The sequence below is a fragment of the Hypomesus nipponensis genome, chromosome 17 (genome assembly GCF_054491055.1).
Source record: "Hypomesus nipponensis isolate SF chromosome 17, ASM5449105v1, whole genome shotgun sequence".
Classification (NCBI taxonomy): domain Eukaryota; kingdom Metazoa; phylum Chordata; class Actinopteri; order Osmeriformes; family Osmeridae; genus Hypomesus; species Hypomesus nipponensis.
In genome coordinates, this window is record NC_140377.1 from 7,291,021 (window position 1) to 7,307,940 (window position 16,920).

Below are 16,920 nucleotides of genomic sequence, written 5' to 3' on the forward strand. Positions count from 1 at the left end.
GATTAGATTCAGGTGGACTCCCAGGATGTATATTAGTGTCTAACTACATCTAGACTTTTACACCCCATACAGTCAAGAATCAAATGTCATTTGAAACTATTTATTATAGCAACCGATTTATCCACTGTAGCAACGTTTCTTTGGGAGATATTGTGCTATTTATGTTGTCTGCATGAGCTACGTCATTTAGAGCTCACCCACCTGGCTTTTCAGCAGGGATCTTGGACTCATCCGGAACCCTGGAAGCTAACCATAGTACTGTACTCACACTTTCTTTTATCGAGGAACCATACATTGAATCCCCGATCAGGGATACACAAGAGAACACAAAGGAAAGTATGCAAAAGTCTGTTTGACATGGGAGAGATTAGTGTTTAATCCTCCCAGCTCCTCTACATTTCACAGTTGTTATTCTGCTATGGGGACGATGGTGTCATATTTTCCATACCTTCTGTTTCAACACTTTCTTTACACTGCAGTTATCTTGTACTTAGTAGAGAGTGAACAGATGTTGTCCTGCTCACACAAGCTTAAATACTCACATTGGTTATTGATTGTAACAGTATTTACAGAGCGGAGTGGAGACAATTTATAGATGTCAAGGAATTCTGCCAAATCAGATACGCAGTCTTAAAAATAAAAATGTCAATGAATATACAAAAAGTGTTGGTTTACATTACCAATGTCAGTATTACTTAACTTATTTTAGGCTGAACAAGACGCTTTGTCCAAAACAAGCTTTTTGTGTAATGATGTCAAGACGATACAGTTGTGCAATGATATCATGTGAATGCTTGTAACAAGGAGAAATTACTCTTCTCAAATGACAGGAGCTGGCATATGAACCTGTGTGTCTGCTATTTCTACACAATAACTTCTAAATCCTCAGTTTGGACGTTTTCATTCCTGTTCAATGCCAAATAATAAATGGTCGGCCTGTTCTATCCTGAGAACCAACAGTCATAAGATAGCATCTGAATAATTATTTTCATAATAAAGAATGAAATCTAAATTTATACAACGCAAAACAGTAGCTTTCATGTCACAATCATACAAAACTCTGTTTTGTATTTCAACACCCATGGGTGGGATTCCCCAAATTTGAAACAAAGCCTTCCTGGAGCCTAAAGTGAGCATGGCCATGAGGCTTTCACACATTCCCCCTAAACTCTCCTCATCGACGGTCAGACCACAACAGGCTGGGGTCAGGGCTGTGGGGAGGTTTACACAGTCTCTCGGGAGCACTTTCGCTCTTCTCATCACTCTGATATAACGTAGCTCTGCGCTGGGAGGCTCATCCACCCCCCCCCCCCCCCCCTTCCACAGACCCAACTGGCTCAGGCCGGGAGCTGGCCTCACGGAGGGAACGAATCCTTGTTATTCTGAAGCTGTAACCCTTAGAATACAGAGAGGGCTCTGGCCATTTCACGAGCAGTCATGCACCGTGCGGCCGCCAGAAGGATCACGTGGCGTGCCATTTGTAATAAACAACACGTGTGTTTTCGCCTTACTGAGATGCCATGGTGTATATGTGCAAACCTCCAACACGATGGCAATGGGAGTCAGGTGGCTGAGGGGTTAGGGAAACAGTCTCGTAATCAGAAGGTTGCTGGTTCGATTCCTGGCCGTGCCCAATGACGTTGTGTCCTTGGGCAAGGAACTTCGCCCCACTTGCCTTGGGGGGGAATGTCCCTGTACTCACTGTAAGTCGCTCTGGATAAGAGCGTCTGCTAAATGACTAAATGTATATGTAATGTACCCCATCGCCATGTTTGTTGTGATTCAAAGCAGTAGAATATGACCAGGGTAAAAACAAGGACGGCTGAGCACAGTGTTTCACTAAACTCATCTTCTTTCATTTCTCCATCACACGATTTTAATTCACGCCATGACGCAACTTCTTCTCCCCCCCCACCCCCCCTGTCTGAACAGTGTTCCAGTCCTCCGTTAACGAGGCCCCGGTGCTTGTGTGGTGTCCCGGTCGTAGGTTCGGGATCACTGTGTTGATCGTCCCTGACACTTGGAGGGACCACTGTTGGCCAGGCCCCTCAAAGCCCAGATGTGGAGCAGATGGTTCCAGCAGGCAGCAGGAATGCTACGATGGAGCAGTGCTACTGCTACATCAAACACCTCCACTGGATCCGGGCCCTGGCGCGCCCTGCCTGCTCTGGCCCGGGGGGAGCACGGGCTGGTGCAGTCTGGGGATGCAGCACACATGTGGAGGATGGATAAGGGATTAAGTGCTGGAGTTCCCCTGAGCATCCGTCATTGTACAGGATAGGCAAGGGCTTCATGTGCTGTGGCGGTGGACGGCGTTGACGCAGAGGAGAGGAGACAGCCAGGAGACCACCAGTGAGTGTGAGTGTGTGTGATGTCACGAGAACTTTTGTTGTTCCACATCGAAATGTAATTCTCCATGTGCATGTGTGTACGAGTGTGCATGCAGAGAGTGAGAGAGAGTGCGTGAGGACACTCGGTATGGAAGGGGGCGGGGGAAGGTGGGGGCAGGTCTATGGATTCGAGGAGAGCCAGTTAAAAGAGAGCTCCCCAGGTCATGTTCTCAGTCTCGGTGTTGTTGGATTACTACAGACTGACTCTGGTGCTGCTTAGAGGAAGAATAACTTACAAACTGCCTCACAGACAGGTACAGTAGCTTCCTACTTACTGATGGTAGCATTAGACCAAGGTCAAATTTTCAGGTCATTCAGGTTTGCCACCGAGGTCATGTTTTATTACTGAAGGGACGGCTGTTTTGTTATTATGTTGGAATTGGCTTTTTCCACACAGTTTATTCTCCAGTTTATGCTTTAATTTGAATATAATCTTATGAAGAAATAACCCAGAACAATTGACAATCCATCAAGGGATGTGGTTTCTTTGTCTACACTAAAAGAGCCGGTTGCCAGTGATTTGACAGCAGTGAAAAGAAGAAAAAAAATCTTGATCAAATTCCAGGAGTCTGTTTTCTGGACTTGCGTAAGTAAATATTACGTAAGTATATTTTATCTGTGCTATATTCGCAGTGACGTATCGTAAATGCCAATTATTACCAAAAACGTATTATATGATGTAATGTGATGATATATGAATCCTCAGGGTGTTCAGGTCCCATTTGAATCTTCCTGGTGTTAGTTTGGATGTAAAAAGCTTCATGTAGTCTGTCTCTACTCCAGGTGAGGAAGATGAGGATGAGGAGGGTTTTGGCTCTGCTTTCTGTGGTGGTCTCCTTGTGTGGAGGTCAGAAGGGGGGGCAGGAGACGTCTCTCGGGGATAAAGGTGAGGGAGGTTTGACACTAACCGTGCATACCTGCATGTTCTGTTCCATGGTCATCCAGGTACGCTCACCTTGTGAGATAGGAATCAGAATCAGAATTTGTTGAATGCTGACAATCAATGTTTAATGTCTCATTTTTAATATTAACATTGATGTAGTAACCATAACACCCAAATGTGCATGGATTTGCATGATACTGAATTGTAGTAAACTTAATTGTATCAGATTATTTTTTAATGATCGGTTCATGACTATCCACATGACCACTCCATACAGACTTACTGGTAGACAGACCAACAGACATTATAATATCTGTTTACCCATGAGTGTCCATGCATCCCCAGGAAAAACACAATGCAACACCTGCTCCAACCTGACCCAAGTCCTCGACAACTGGAAGTATGCCATCATGACCCAGGTGAAGGACCTACTTGTCAACGACCACACTTCGGTCCTACCAGAATATTCCAGGTAGGCGAGTAAGGGAGAGAGAGAGAGAAAGAGACAAAGTTTGAAGATTGCAGTCATTTCACTGCATTTCTATTTCAAAAATCCAGCATATTTTTTTCTAGCATGACATCACTTTCTGTATTGGTGCTATTAAGAACGTTTGAAGAAAACATTTTGCTTCTTGTTTAACGTCTGGCCAGTCAATGGTCATTAATAATAATAATGGATGCCATAATGTCCTGCGGTTGTGGGTGTAATGATCTCATGATGGAAAGAGAGAGCAGCCTCCAGAAGAGAGGCCTGCGATCCTGGTGATAGGAGAGTTCTTGACCCGAGGACTAGCTCTCCTTGGCTGACTCCTGGAGGAACTGGCCTTAGAGCTTTACAGCCATCACAAACACGGTGGTAACCATGTAACGTGGCCGTGGACGTTATGTGGCCTCTCCAGCAGCAGGCCCAGATGGACTGCAGGCTCAATGTCAGCTTGAGTTGAAACCTGTTAAATAGATCCCTTTCATGGATACTGAAGTGTCCACAGTTAGCCTGCTGTCCTGATGTTTTCTGGGTATCATGGCAGCATCCAATATTTGTGTGACTTCACTGTAAGTGAAACTTTTGGATCGCACATTCTACAATCTGGGGTTATTCTGACATGTGTAACGTCAGTGGGCCGCAGTGTCAATAGTGTAAGGAGTCCATGGGCTCACACAGTCGTGTTCCTCCTGAATGATGAGACAGCAGCAGAAATAAGCTGAGCTAGTTCAGGCATGGCAATCGGGCGGCGTGCGTCACCCGCCCGTTACTACACCCGTGTCAGCAGCGCAAACCCACTGGGCCACGTCCGATAAGGTGGCATTAAAAGACGCGCGGATACGCACACACTCACCCCGGTTGCTGTTTGATCAGTGCTGCTGCCGCCCTCCAAGATCCCCTTCTCCCCCTTGCTGTCTGTATGTTCTATCCATCAGGGGGATTATATCTCTATGGCTCCCTGCCTCATATGTCATGTATGTATGTGTCGCTTTGAGGAGGCAGGGAGTGCTTCCCTTAGATCATCCACTCCGCCAAAGTCAAACCTCTATGTCCATATCATGATATCAATAAATGGTAAATTCTAATACGTGAGTGTCTTGACTGAACTCCCTGTCTTGCCTTTGTTGTTTGTGTGCCGCGCTGCTGTATGTGCCCGGGTCAGGATCCAGCCCCTGTCTGAGGCTATGGGGGACCTCTACAAGCAGTTCAACGCTCTGAAGGAAGAGCTGGGGAGACTCACCTCCAAGTTTGACAGGGTGGAGGTGTTCGTGGATGACCTGCAGGCTGGCAAACTGCCCCCTCCCCCTGTGTGGACCGCCCCTCATCGCCCCGTACAGAGGCTTCCCGTCAGGCTGCCCATGAGGGCACCCCTGGGGGCCCAGATGAGGGCACCGCTGGGGGGCCAGATGAGGGCACCGCTGGGGGGCCAGATGAGGGCACCACTGGGGGCCCAGATGAGGGCACCGCTGGGGGCCCAGATGAGGGCACCGCTGGGGGCCCAGATGAGGGCACCGCTGGGGGCCCAGATGAGGGCACCGCTGGGGGCCCAGATGAGGGCACCACTGGGGGCCCAGATGAGGGCACCACTGGGGGCCCAGATGAGAGCCCCAGTCAGGACCAATTCCACAGCGTTGAGGCCCATAGGTACAAGACGAAGGAGGGGACCCAGACCGGGGTCCCAGGATGTGTGAGCCAGTCTCTTACAGATGCCAAGTGCTGTTGTATTAATACAGTAACGGATGAGAATAAGAACCAGTGTGTCATGATGTAAACAAGTTACTCCTACGATATGAACTAGCTCATGGACCATGCGTACAAGGACCTTTATCCTGAAAAATTGTAATAACTGTGGACATGCTTAGGACAGGATTTAGTGTCATCAGTTAACATGCGTCCTTTAGTTTTATCATGAAATCTGCAAGTCTGTCTTTTTTTGACCTGCTGTGATGCATATCAGCCACAAGGGAGCAGCATATTCCCATGTATCTGCCTGCTAAACTAAACTACAGTGTGTGTAAAAACATGTGGTCACAGTTTTGTGATACAAAGGGACAGTTTAACTTTATAAATGATTGTATATATGAAACGTTGATTAGATTGTAATTCTTTTTCATGAACAAATGTCCTGTTTGAAACCATTTTGATGAATGCCACATCTGTAGAAGAGGGCTGTTGGCTCATTTGCATCTCTATGGTTAACTGCTTTCAGGAGTTTCAGATCTACATTTAGCTCCTGGGATCTTTGGTTGCTCAGTCAGGGGTAACACATCCACTTGTCCAAGCATGCACAGAGACCAACTTTTGTTTGAATCACTATGCTTTTTATTCAGTCTTTCCACACACAACAGCTCACAGTAAAATGTTCCTTTGATCCAGTTTTTACCCATAACCTTCTGGTGAGATCGTAAAAGCATTTTCATCATAACATGACAGCAAGCATAAAACACATAGACAGCGTAAGCATTAAAAGCAATGAATGATTCTGACTGATATGACTCTATTCAGCGCTGCATTCAGACTTCTTGATTGCCTTCTGTGAAGACTTGGAGCCCACAGAGACCTGACATGAGTAGACATGGTCCTTGTCCCAGTCAGACGGCTCGATGGTCAGATAGCTGCTCATGGAGAACTTGCCGTCAACTTGCTTAGAGGCCGTGCCTGTTAGGATCCCACTCGTCACTGGACTCCCATTGGCCGTCCAGCTGACATCTCCGTAGAACGCGGCCATCTGATTGGCCAGACACACCAGGGTGGCCTTGCTGGTCTTCAGATCATCGCTGGATGGAGGGAAGAGGGTCAAGACAGGAGGAGGCAGGTTTGAGGCTGAGGAAATGGAAGAAAGAGGGAGAAATGATGAACGTTTTGGAAACTGATATGTAGACAATTCTGACGAAAACTGATGCATTATAAATGCTTGCAAACAATGCAAACATTGAACATTTTATGGTATTCCAATAGGAGACACTACATTTTAAAAGATGCAAAAACATTAATACAACATAATTCTTTATGGCTTCGGTAAGTGCAAACTGGCTACATGTCTTCTAACATGTCAGTGGTTATTTGTGTGACAGGTTGCGATACAAGGAGAGAGGAGATTTGTTTGGTTATTTTTCACTGTCTTGCACTTTCACATGATGCACTTAAAATATACAATTTTCAGCTGACCTAAAGCTAATTTTGATGAAACATTTAGCTGCACTTAAGTTATCCTGGCTGATGTCTTGTTACAATGCAAAAAACTGAGGTTATATGCAACCTGTTATATGCAATTTTTATCAGAGCTGGAATCAGTATAAAGAAATGTAATGCTAAATTTTTATCATACATTAACTGTCAAATAAACGACCCACAGAGGCATAAGGTGCCCACATTGGCCTAATATGATGACAATACAGTTACAGAAAAAGATACAATATTTCTTAAGTTATAATATTAAATTACTTCAGTATATAACATCATATTTAAAATTATACTTTGCTGTCTGACATATTATAAAACACTTTAAAGGGTACTCACCAGTCACGATCAGCTTGGTTCCTTGTCCGAATACCACAGTGATTGAGATTGTATACTCGGCCGTACAAAAACCTCCTCACTCACAACAGCAGCGTCAGTGGTCTGCTGATGCAGAACAAAGTCTGCTAGACTCGTACTCTTCCCAGGCACCACAAACAGTCATATCTCATTATATCACTGTCATCATCAACATTTTAATTAATTGAATCTCAGGTGTTTTGTGATGTCCATGAATTAAGTACAATCCATTTGGACTGGTCTGGAGCTGAACAACTCACTGACTAAAATGTATTCCACGGTCCAAAGTCTTGTTTTTAAAATCAATCTTCTGTTTGTTTCTAATCAAATATGTAGTGGTAAGACTGATGGACATCTTGATTGCTGGTGTGTCTTTGAGATGTGGATGAACTCCTTGACTGCTGCACTGTAGGGTGGTCCTCTCTGACCCTCATCCCCAAAGCACAACTAACTATTAGAGGGTTTTGTTGTCATGGTGAGAATCACAGGGATCATTACTCTAGAGTTGTCATGTGTCTGACAGTCCTTCAACATGCTTCTCAGTGAGCTGGTAGTCCATGTCTGTCAGGTATTTGGAGTAGAACATTCTACAGCTGGGGAGTTGATAGACAGAAAACTCCATCAGGAACTAGTTCATCGTAGCTGATGCTTCATCATATCTATCAATGTTACAGTCAATGGAGACTTCTTGTCCTGGCGTCAAGATCATGACAGAGAGCTTCTGGGTGACAACAATCACACCATGAACACCTGTCAACACAGAGAGGAGACTGTAACACATCAATCTGTATAACATCTGTTGGAATTAAACAATTGGATGAAAATCCAGAGCAATACAGAAGTGCAATAACACAGGACATATCTCCACAGCAAGTCAGAGCTCCTAATGTTTAGGTGGCCTGTTATTTATAAATTATACAGTATTCACATCAACAGTAACCCAACATGTTTACTGCAAGTACCAAAGGCAGGTCCTGCTTTAGGACAACAGATATTTTGGTTCAGCCTCATCTCACATTCAGTTGGTCTTTATTCAGACTCTCAGAAAGCAGAAGTGAGTGTGTTTGGTGAGGAGGTTTTTGTCATGGTGTAAATCACTGTGATACTGCTTCTTCAGCAGAGTCGTCCCATGTCTCACAGTAATACACTCCTGAGTCTGCCTCCTCCACATTATTGATGATGAACTGATAATCTGTATCAGACGTGGCTTTGGATGTGAAGCGGTCAGAGGAGAAACCAGAGCCATATTGTGATCCGAGAATAAGGTGAGACATTAACACAAACTGAGGGATTCCTGCAGGAACCTGTTTATACCAGATAACATAGTTGCTATCATCTCTAGAAATGTCACAGTTGAAAATGGCTGCCTCCATCTTGTTTGCTGTCAGCACTGAAGGTGTCTGTGTGACTGCTTTATGACAAGTGACATCTGTTGGAATAAAAGATCAGGATCATAATTTGATCACATTTCAAACATAAACTTGCTCAAGGCACATGCATCAAGTTTGGTTGCATTGTCTTACATGTCAGAGCAGTGATGAGAGTGCAGAGAGTCCCCAGCATGTTGTCAGTGTGAAGGAGCCTTCCTGTCCAGCTGAGAGAGGAGCAGGGTGGGAGTGTGAGGAGAGGAGAGGCTGCAGGAGCTCCTATAAGGACAGACAAGGGGCGAGGAGGGGCGGAGTCTGGGATAACAGCCTATCAGGTACTGAAACACAGGGCAATGTGCAAACGCATTATATTAGAACATTTAGATTGAGTATATGGATGTCATTCACTACACGTTAATCTAACCTTATTTAGATGCATGTTACAGGTTTGCAAAATCGTTAAATTGAAAATGTCTCCAAGTCAAAACTCCTAAAGTAATCATGGCCCCTATAATTTAATATTCTTAAACGCTGGAATATTGGAAAGTAAGCAACTGATCAACCCACAGATTGTTAGTTTTATAATGTTAATGTTTTACAATAATTCAACAAGTGTACTGCAAGTATCAAGGCAGGTCCTGCTTTAGGACAACAGATATTTTGGTTCAGCCTCATCTCACATTCAGTTGGTCTTTATTCAGACTCTCAGAAAGCAGAAGTGAGTGTGTTTGGTGTGGAGGTTTTTGTCATGGTGTAAATCACTGTGATACGTGTTCATTAGCAGAGCTGTCCCATGTGTGACAGTAATACACTGCTGAGTCTGCCTCCTCCACATTATTGATGATGAACTGATAATCTGTATCAGACGTGGCTTTGGATGTGAAGCGGTCAGAGGAGAAACCAGAGCCATATTGTGATCCGAGAATAAGGTGAGACATTAACACAAACTGAGGGATTCCTGCAGGAACCTGTTTATACCAGATAACATAGTTGCTATCATCTCTAGAAATGTCACAGTTGAAAATGGCTGCCTCCATCTTGTTTGCTGTCAGCACTGAAGGTGTCTGTGTGACTGCTTCATGACAAGTGACATCTGTTGGAATAAAAGATCAGGATCATAATTTGATCACATTTCAAACATAAACTTGCTCAAGGCACATACATCAAGTTTGGTTGCATTGTCTTACATGTCAGAGCAGTGATGAGAGTGCAGAGAGTCCCCAGCATGTTGTCAGTGTGAAGGAGCCTTCCTGTCCAGCTGAGAGAGGAGCAGGGTGGGAGTGTGAGGAGAGGAGAGGCTGCAGGAGCTCCTATAAGGACAGAGGGGGGGGGGGGGGGGCGTGGGCTGTCACATGTCTTCATGTTACATCATGTCATGATCATCATGTCAGGTGACTGATGTCATCATAACCATCAAAGCCAAGTCATGTTATCCATGACCAGGGTGCTGTCACTAAGCTAACATATCCAGCTCTGTAAGATCCCCATTTATTCGCTATTATTCCGTCTGTGCTACTGCGCAAAAGACTGGCAATGAAAATGATGAGTAATACTCAGCAGACACACTTTCCCCACTACACACACACACGCACACACACACACACACACACACACACACACACACACACACACACAGTTCTGAGAGCAGATCAGGGCTCTTCATTTGCATGGAGCTATTAATGAGAAGTGAGAGAAGCAGGTGTGTCCTGGGGGAGGGGGGGTCACTAACACACCACTTCCCTCCTCTAATGAATCTCCATGGTGATCAACTCTGGTACTGAAAGACAGTGATATTGAAACCTTTGTTTTGTATCAGGGCCGTCCCCATTCAACAGATGCATAACAGCTGTGACTTCTGTAGAAGATTATCTATAGTCCTACTTTGTCCTCTGGTGGGGCTTTAAAGCAGTGCAGTCAGCAATGAGAGAACGTAAAGAACCTGTACGTGTGTCTTTGACATGTTCCCGTTGATTAAATAGTTTTTAAATCTTTTTTGAGAATAATCTAATTTGTGGCAAAAGGTTTAACATGGAAATATGAACTTTTCCCCATGATGGACTCAATAGCCCCTTCAAGAAACTGTGTAAGCCCTAGTCAGAAAGAATATTGAAGTCCCTCTTCCCACCAGCAGATGGCAGTCCTTTACAATACCTGACCTACAGACTAGGTTACAGCCACGCTGTGGGGCTCCCTGAGAGCTCCTAAATATAAACAACTAGATTCTCAACATTTAACAGTAAACTGGCTGGAGGCGTTCTTACTGTGGGGACATGAATAACCATCTTCTCTGTCTTGGCTCTCTGCCTCCTCACATTGAAGGAGACAAGACTCTACACAAGACAATACTCTGTAGTCAGCAGGTGTCTCTCTCACTCAGGGAGACAGACAGGGAGATGGAAGAAAGGAGGAGGGGAGGAATAGAGAGAGGGAGGATAGAGCAAACGACAAGGCAGAGAGAGAAAATAGAAAGGGAGAGCGTGAAAAAGACTCAGAACTCAAAAACATACAGTACAGTACACATTGCGTAGTTGACATCAGTTTGTGTATTGTACAAGGTAAATTAACAAGCATAATACATGCACAGCTCCATCAGACACTTGACCTACTAAGAATCAGTTTTTTATTACATTTTGTTAAACATGTCATGGTTGTCGAGCCTGCTTTTCAGTCAAATGCTTTCCATCTTTCTTTTGGGCTAATGTTGTGATCATACACGGATGTCATTTATCATGTCATCGGGTAACACACATTTTATTGTCAATTTACAGCGGAAACTGTATTCCCAGTTCTGTACCTATAATGGAGGTACTAACAGTAGGCCTATAATGACATGCAGCCTGAGCCACACTGTCCCCCTCTTTTCTGTGTCCCCCTCCCCCTTCATGGCGCTGTGTCCAGATTCCGGAGCCGAATCACTGAGATTCCAATCTGGATACCTAGCAAGATGGCGCGTTCCTTGTGTCTGTACGCCGAAAGCGCTGCAGAAGTGCGCAATTATTGTGATGATGGCGCAGTTGTAGGCAATTGCCGAATTTAGGTATTTCGTCATGTTGCATCGCTGCACTGTTCTGAAGACGGCACTCGGACAAAGGTTCATAATGAGACAAATGGAACTGGAAGATTTCCAACTGGAAGTGCTTGGCGCAGAGACCAAAAATTAAAACAATGTAATAACAGGATCTTGTACATAAGGTGTTCGCCCTACGACCCAGAACTCCAGAACCCGGCCCTAAAGAAAGAAGAACGTTTGAAAAGCTGTTGTTGTCCACATGCTTTCTCAAGGTTAGCGATTTAGAATTCCGAAGCAAAACAAACAGAAATGTCAGTCAACATCTGTTTCGCGATCTGTTTGAACTGAACGTATAGAAGAAATTTCCTTTTGGCACTCCAATGGTGACAAAAGTGGGCTAAATGCTGCGCTCTAGTACAAGTGTTGCGGATGTCCTAAGGTGAAGCATTCTGTTCCATTTTTGCATCCTGCATCTATATCCTTACGAGGAGGATGGTCGTCGCTTTCCCTATGATTGTCATGTCTTCAGCGTTTTTCAATCCCAGCTTTGCTTTCAGTTCCCACTTTGATACAGGTAAGAGTCGATTGAAATCGGACTTTATGAATTGCGTATTGAAACATGTTGACAGCTTACATTTACCATATCAATACGTTCTGCTTAGTCTTTGCAAGTAGTGACAAGGCCATCTAATGAAAGCGATTAATGTATATTTTCTCCAATCATCATCACGTACATCATCATGTACTATTACACTAGGCATTTGTGTTTTATTTTCTATTTCTGCATTTCTCATCCTCATGCACTGAAGATGGGGGTGGGTGGCTGGTTCGATCTCTGTATTCAGACCCCATCATCAACCTCTTTACCTTGAAAGGTTGCCGTGGCAACACTTGGTCTTGTTATCTTGAGACATGTTTCATGTCATGTCATGTGTTGTATGTACATGTACAGTCATGTGTGTGTGTGTGTGTGTGTGTGTGCTTGTCTCTGCACTGTCGCAGTTGCATGCCCTAGCCTGGGTTCTTTTCATGGTACCAAGCTAATGTTTTGGGGGGAGGCAAAGGGGGGCCTGTGTCTGCATTGGGTCTACAGGAAAGAGGAATGGCGAGGAGGGGAGGAGAGAAGGGGGTGTGGATAGGAGGGGATGGGAGGAGAGAAGGGGGTGTGGAGAGGAGGGGGTGTGGATAGAAGGGGAGGTGTGGAGAGGAGGGGAGGGGAAGGGAAGGGAGGAGGGGATGTGTAGAGGAGAAGGCATGGAGAGGAGAGCCCAGGTGATGCTACGGTGCTAGTGGACCATGACAGGAGGGAAGGCAGGCGAAGGATGGGGGATGGGGTTCTGTGCGGACAGCCCTGGTAAAGAGTTGAATAAGAGCCGAATAAATGACTGGAGAACGCAAGTGTAAATAGGCTGGAGAATGCTCGGCTGTGTGTGCTAAGCATACAAATGAGTCCAGGCTTAGGCTGGTCCCTGCTGCATCGGAGGCTCTCTCTCTCTCTCTCTCTCTCTCTCTCTCTCTCTCTCTCTCTCTCTCTCTCTCTCTGTCTCTCTCAACCCCTTGCTCGTCCTCTCTCCACAACCCGTTCCATAATCATTGCCCCCGTTTGTTTCACATTGTCTTCTGTCTCTGTTTCCCTCCCTGACTGAGGGGTAGTGTGTAGAAACGGTGAGTACATCATATTTGGAGACAAACAAACGCTCAGTATTCCTAGCGAAGGGGGAGTGAGGGCAGGCCAGTAGCTGTGTGCCTGGGAGCCAGACTCCAGCCCAGTGCAGTATTATGTAAAGCCACCACAGTAATTTGATTGTGTAATTGGAGGTGAAGAAACTCTCTAGATCACGCCAGGGGAATTATGGGTAAACAGCCGGCTTCTCTGTGGCTCCTTTGGACATCCCTCTAATGTAATTGGCTGTTAGCATTTTGGTTGCGGAGGACAGAGGGCAGAGTTTTAGTGTGCCTCACTGGAATGCAGACCAAAACATCCTGCTTTCTATCTGTCTAGAATGTTAAGTTGTGCTGTAGATCAAATAGTGAGGCAAGCTTGTCTCCTGTGGTAGATCAAAAGCCCTCTGTACTGTACCTGTGAGGTATGTGATTGAGACACAATGTTCCATCCTGCAGACCAGGCCAAGGATAGGGTCTCGAGTTGCAGGCTGCATCCACTGTCATAGTGATATACATAGCTCATAACAGCAGCCTGTCGCTATAGCGATCCGTTACCCCAACCAGGCCAGTAATGGGATTGAGAATCAATGTTGCCAAGGCAATAGATGGGGGGGTGTGTGTGAGGAGGAGCCAATCAGTCTCCTGGCCAGACCCGCCCACTCCTGGAGACATGAGCGCAAGGACAGGTTGAGGATGTCACAGTGCTCGACAGACGCATGGAGGACATGGAAGAACCTTCTTCATATTTATAGCTTGCTTTAATGGTTTTCAATGGTTCCTTCCACAGACCGTGCTTGGCTTCTATAGTTTGAACGTGCTGATGGGGTTGGACAGCCCACCAGAGGATGTTGCAAGGCCTCAGTGGGGGGAGAAAGAACTCTTGGTTTGTGGGAGCCATGAGATCATGTAGTTTTGCAGCAGGCTCAGCTAGTTGTCTGTTCGCCATCACCCTGGAACCGGTCTGTTTTCTGCTTCCTATCAACCTGCTCACATGGGATGAAGGAGTCACATGAGATGAAGGAGTCATCCCATGTGAGGGAGTCAAGTGGCTGATCGGTTAGGGAATCGGGCTAGTAATCAGGTTGCTGGTTCAATTCCCGGCCGTGCCAAATGACGTTGTGTCCTTGGGCAAGGCACTTCACCCTACTGGGAATGTCCCTGTACTTACTGTAAGTCGCTCTGGATAAGAGCGTCTGCTAAATGACTAAATGTAAGGAGATGAGGGCAAGACGCACCCTAACCCAGCTGATGTGCCCGACATGGCTCACCTGTCATGATGGCTCCTTAGTGCCAGCAGAGGGAGAGCATGTGGCTGAGGGAGGAGGCGGAGCCCTGCACCAGCTGCTGTGAAAGCACTGGTCGCTTTCTTTTGGGAAGTGGGAGTGGGCGGATTGTCGCTGCAGGGTCTGATGGTGTGCGAGGAGGAAGGGTGTGCGCGCAAACGGGCCACCGTGAATCAAGCTCCGTCCGACTTTTATAGGACCGTAAACTCCTCACCCCCCCTGGGCCTCCCCACCCCACAGCCTCCCCACTGCCACCCCTGGAGGCTGCTTGGACGAGCTGTGAGGGCTGCTCGTGGTGGTTGAGTTCAGGCTGTGGTTTGGTGGGTTATAGGGTGAGGGTTTGTGGGTTGTAGGGTGAGGGTTTGTTGGTTGTAGGGTGAGGGTTTGTTGGTTATAGGGTGAGGGTTTGTGGGGTGAAGGGTGAGGGTTTGGTGGGTTGTAGGGTGAGGGTTTGCTGGGTTGTAGGGTGAGGGTTTGTGGGTTATAGGGTGAGGGTTTGTGGGTTGTAGGGTGAGGGTTGGAGGGTGAGGGTTTGTGGGTTGTAGGGTGAGGGTTTGTGGGGGGATGATTCGGATGTTGTGTGTGTTTGGATCTCTGTATCAACACGAGCTGGTCTGTCACGGCTAGTGGGCTGTGGAGCAGGTCTATCCTCTGCTCTGTGTTTATGTTTCACCATGTCACAGAGTGTCACAGATCAATGCTAATTGTATTCCCAATAGGGTTAAGCTAGAGGACCTTGTAAGATACAGTATGCAGCAAATGTTATACACTGCAATACACCACTTTCTAACTCTCTCTCACGCACACACACACACACACACACACCCCTTCCATTGATTTTACATGATATATTGTATCTGAATGTGGTGGGAACTCTTTCTGTTACGCACACACACACACAAACTACCCCCCATTGTACTTCCTGCCCTGTGTCCTGCCGAAGGAGACCCATGTGGGAAACAACCCTGACATTGAACTCAGAGCCACAACTTCAAAAGAGGACCAGAGGTGCTGCAGGGTGGATAAACTGGCAGCGTCGGTGTTCACATACCGGGAGTTCAGTCATTAGCAGTGGTGCAGCAGGCTAGTCACCTGCGGTGGTGTATCAGCACCACGGAGAGTGACGCAGAAGCCCACTGACAGCACCTGGACTATTGTTTCAGCACCCCGGACAGCTCCCATGAGAGCATCGACAGCAAGAGGTGTGTGCGGGAAGGGTATTGGCGTTTGGACAGTTGGAGGCGAATACTAGGGTTTCTTCAACACAATGTCAGTCCCTGGGCCTGTGGATGTGTGCCGTCAGTCTGGGAGCAGGATTAGCTTGTTTGGTTCTGGATAGTTAAACACCAGGCCTCTGGTGGAAGCTGATAAAGGGCTGGTTGACCTCTAGGCCAGGGGTGACAGTGTCACTGTCCTTCACCAATACCTTGGGGCTTGTGTGACAATGAGGGTATGGTATTACATTCACACACACACACATGTACACACACACACACACGTACACACACACACACACACACACACACACACACACACACACACACACACAGATAGAGGGATGGATGCTGCACAGAAGCACGCAGAGTGTGACCAGGGAGGCAGGCATCCAGAAGAAAAGTGTGAAATAGACACAAAAAAGGTGTCATTTTCGTGGCTCCTCCTCTTCCTGGCCACACACTGGTTCCAGCCTATCATTGTCGAGCATCTCCTAATCCCTCGTTGGTCTATCTGTGCCTTTACCAAACGGTGTGTGTTATGTAAGAGAACATCTGGGGAAGCTGCATCTGGGGGGAAAAAAGAGAGATTTACCCAGGAAAAGGGAACAACACACACACTGTGCACACACACACTCCTCCAGTCATCATTCATGCTTTGAGGGAGGTGATTCCGTGAAGGTTTTACAGCTCTAAGAGGTATCGACTCCCTTTTTTAATGTGGTCTTTCTGTGTGTGTCTGTGTGTGTGTGTGTTTGCATGTTGGCTACGTATGTCTTTCTGTGTGTTGCGCTTTGTCGGTGTGTGCATGCCAACTTTTATGTGTGTGTGTGTTTAATTGATGAGCCATCTGAGCTCATCCAGTGTAGAGCGCGGCTTCCTGCTTGGTGGCCTTCTCCGTGACAGGACCTCGGCTGAGACGTCGGAGAGAGCGCGGGGGGGGGTGTGAGGGGTGAGGGCAGGGGGGTGGGGAGGGAGGGTTGATCAGGATGTTTTGTTTGGGGCGCATGTGAAAGGCAATGCTGGCTTAGGCAGGATAGTGTGTGGTGTGGTGCGTGTGTGTGTATCTGTGTTTGTTGGGGGTGCT

The 16,920-nt window shown here is 46.5% G+C and overlaps 2 protein-coding genes across 6 annotated transcripts; one reads left to right on the forward strand and one right to left on the reverse strand.

The window, feature by feature from the left end:
* The first annotated feature begins 2,557 nt into the window (after nucleotides 1–2,557).
* LOC146253266 (uncharacterized) lies at nucleotides 2,558–5,843 on the forward strand. 4 transcript variants are annotated; one of them, XM_084678192.1, is made up of 5 exons: nucleotides 2,558–2,644; nucleotides 2,865–2,991; nucleotides 3,174–3,276; nucleotides 3,619–3,745; nucleotides 4,920–5,843. In XM_084678192.1, exons 3-5 carry the CDS (start codon nucleotides 3,183–3,185, stop codon nucleotides 5,446–5,448), a joined length of 750 nt encoding a protein of 249 aa, XP_084534318.1. In that variant the 5' UTR covers nucleotides 2,558–2,644; nucleotides 2,865–2,991; nucleotides 3,174–3,182; the 3' UTR covers nucleotides 5,449–5,843. The 4 variants fall into 4 exon arrangements, with proteins under 4 accessions (XP_084534318.1, XP_084534319.1, XP_084534320.1 ...); XM_084678193.1 differs by having other exon boundaries at nucleotides 2,865–2,976; XM_084678194.1 differs by having other exon boundaries at nucleotides 2,894–2,991.
* A 213-nt stretch (nucleotides 5,844–6,056) lies between these two features.
* Nucleotides 6,057–9,963, reverse strand: LOC146253267 (immunoglobulin lambda-1 light chain-like). Of its 2 annotated transcripts, none has more exons than XM_084678197.1 (4): nucleotides 9,849–9,963; nucleotides 9,437–9,754; nucleotides 7,277–7,315; nucleotides 6,057–6,580 (listed from the first exon to the last, which is right to left on the reverse strand). In XM_084678197.1, the coding sequence occupies exons 1-4, from the start codon at nucleotides 9,886–9,888 to the stop codon at nucleotides 6,255–6,257; spliced, it is 723 nt and encodes a 240-aa protein (XP_084534323.1). In that variant the 5' UTR covers nucleotides 9,889–9,963; the 3' UTR covers nucleotides 6,057–6,254. The 2 variants fall into 2 exon arrangements, with proteins under 2 accessions (XP_084534323.1, XP_084534322.1); XM_084678196.1 differs by lacking the exons at nucleotides 9,437–9,754; nucleotides 9,849–9,963 and adding exons at nucleotides 8,401–8,723; nucleotides 8,818–8,891 and having other exon boundaries at nucleotides 7,277–7,331.
* Between the last annotated feature and the right edge of the window lie 6,957 nt (nucleotides 9,964–16,920).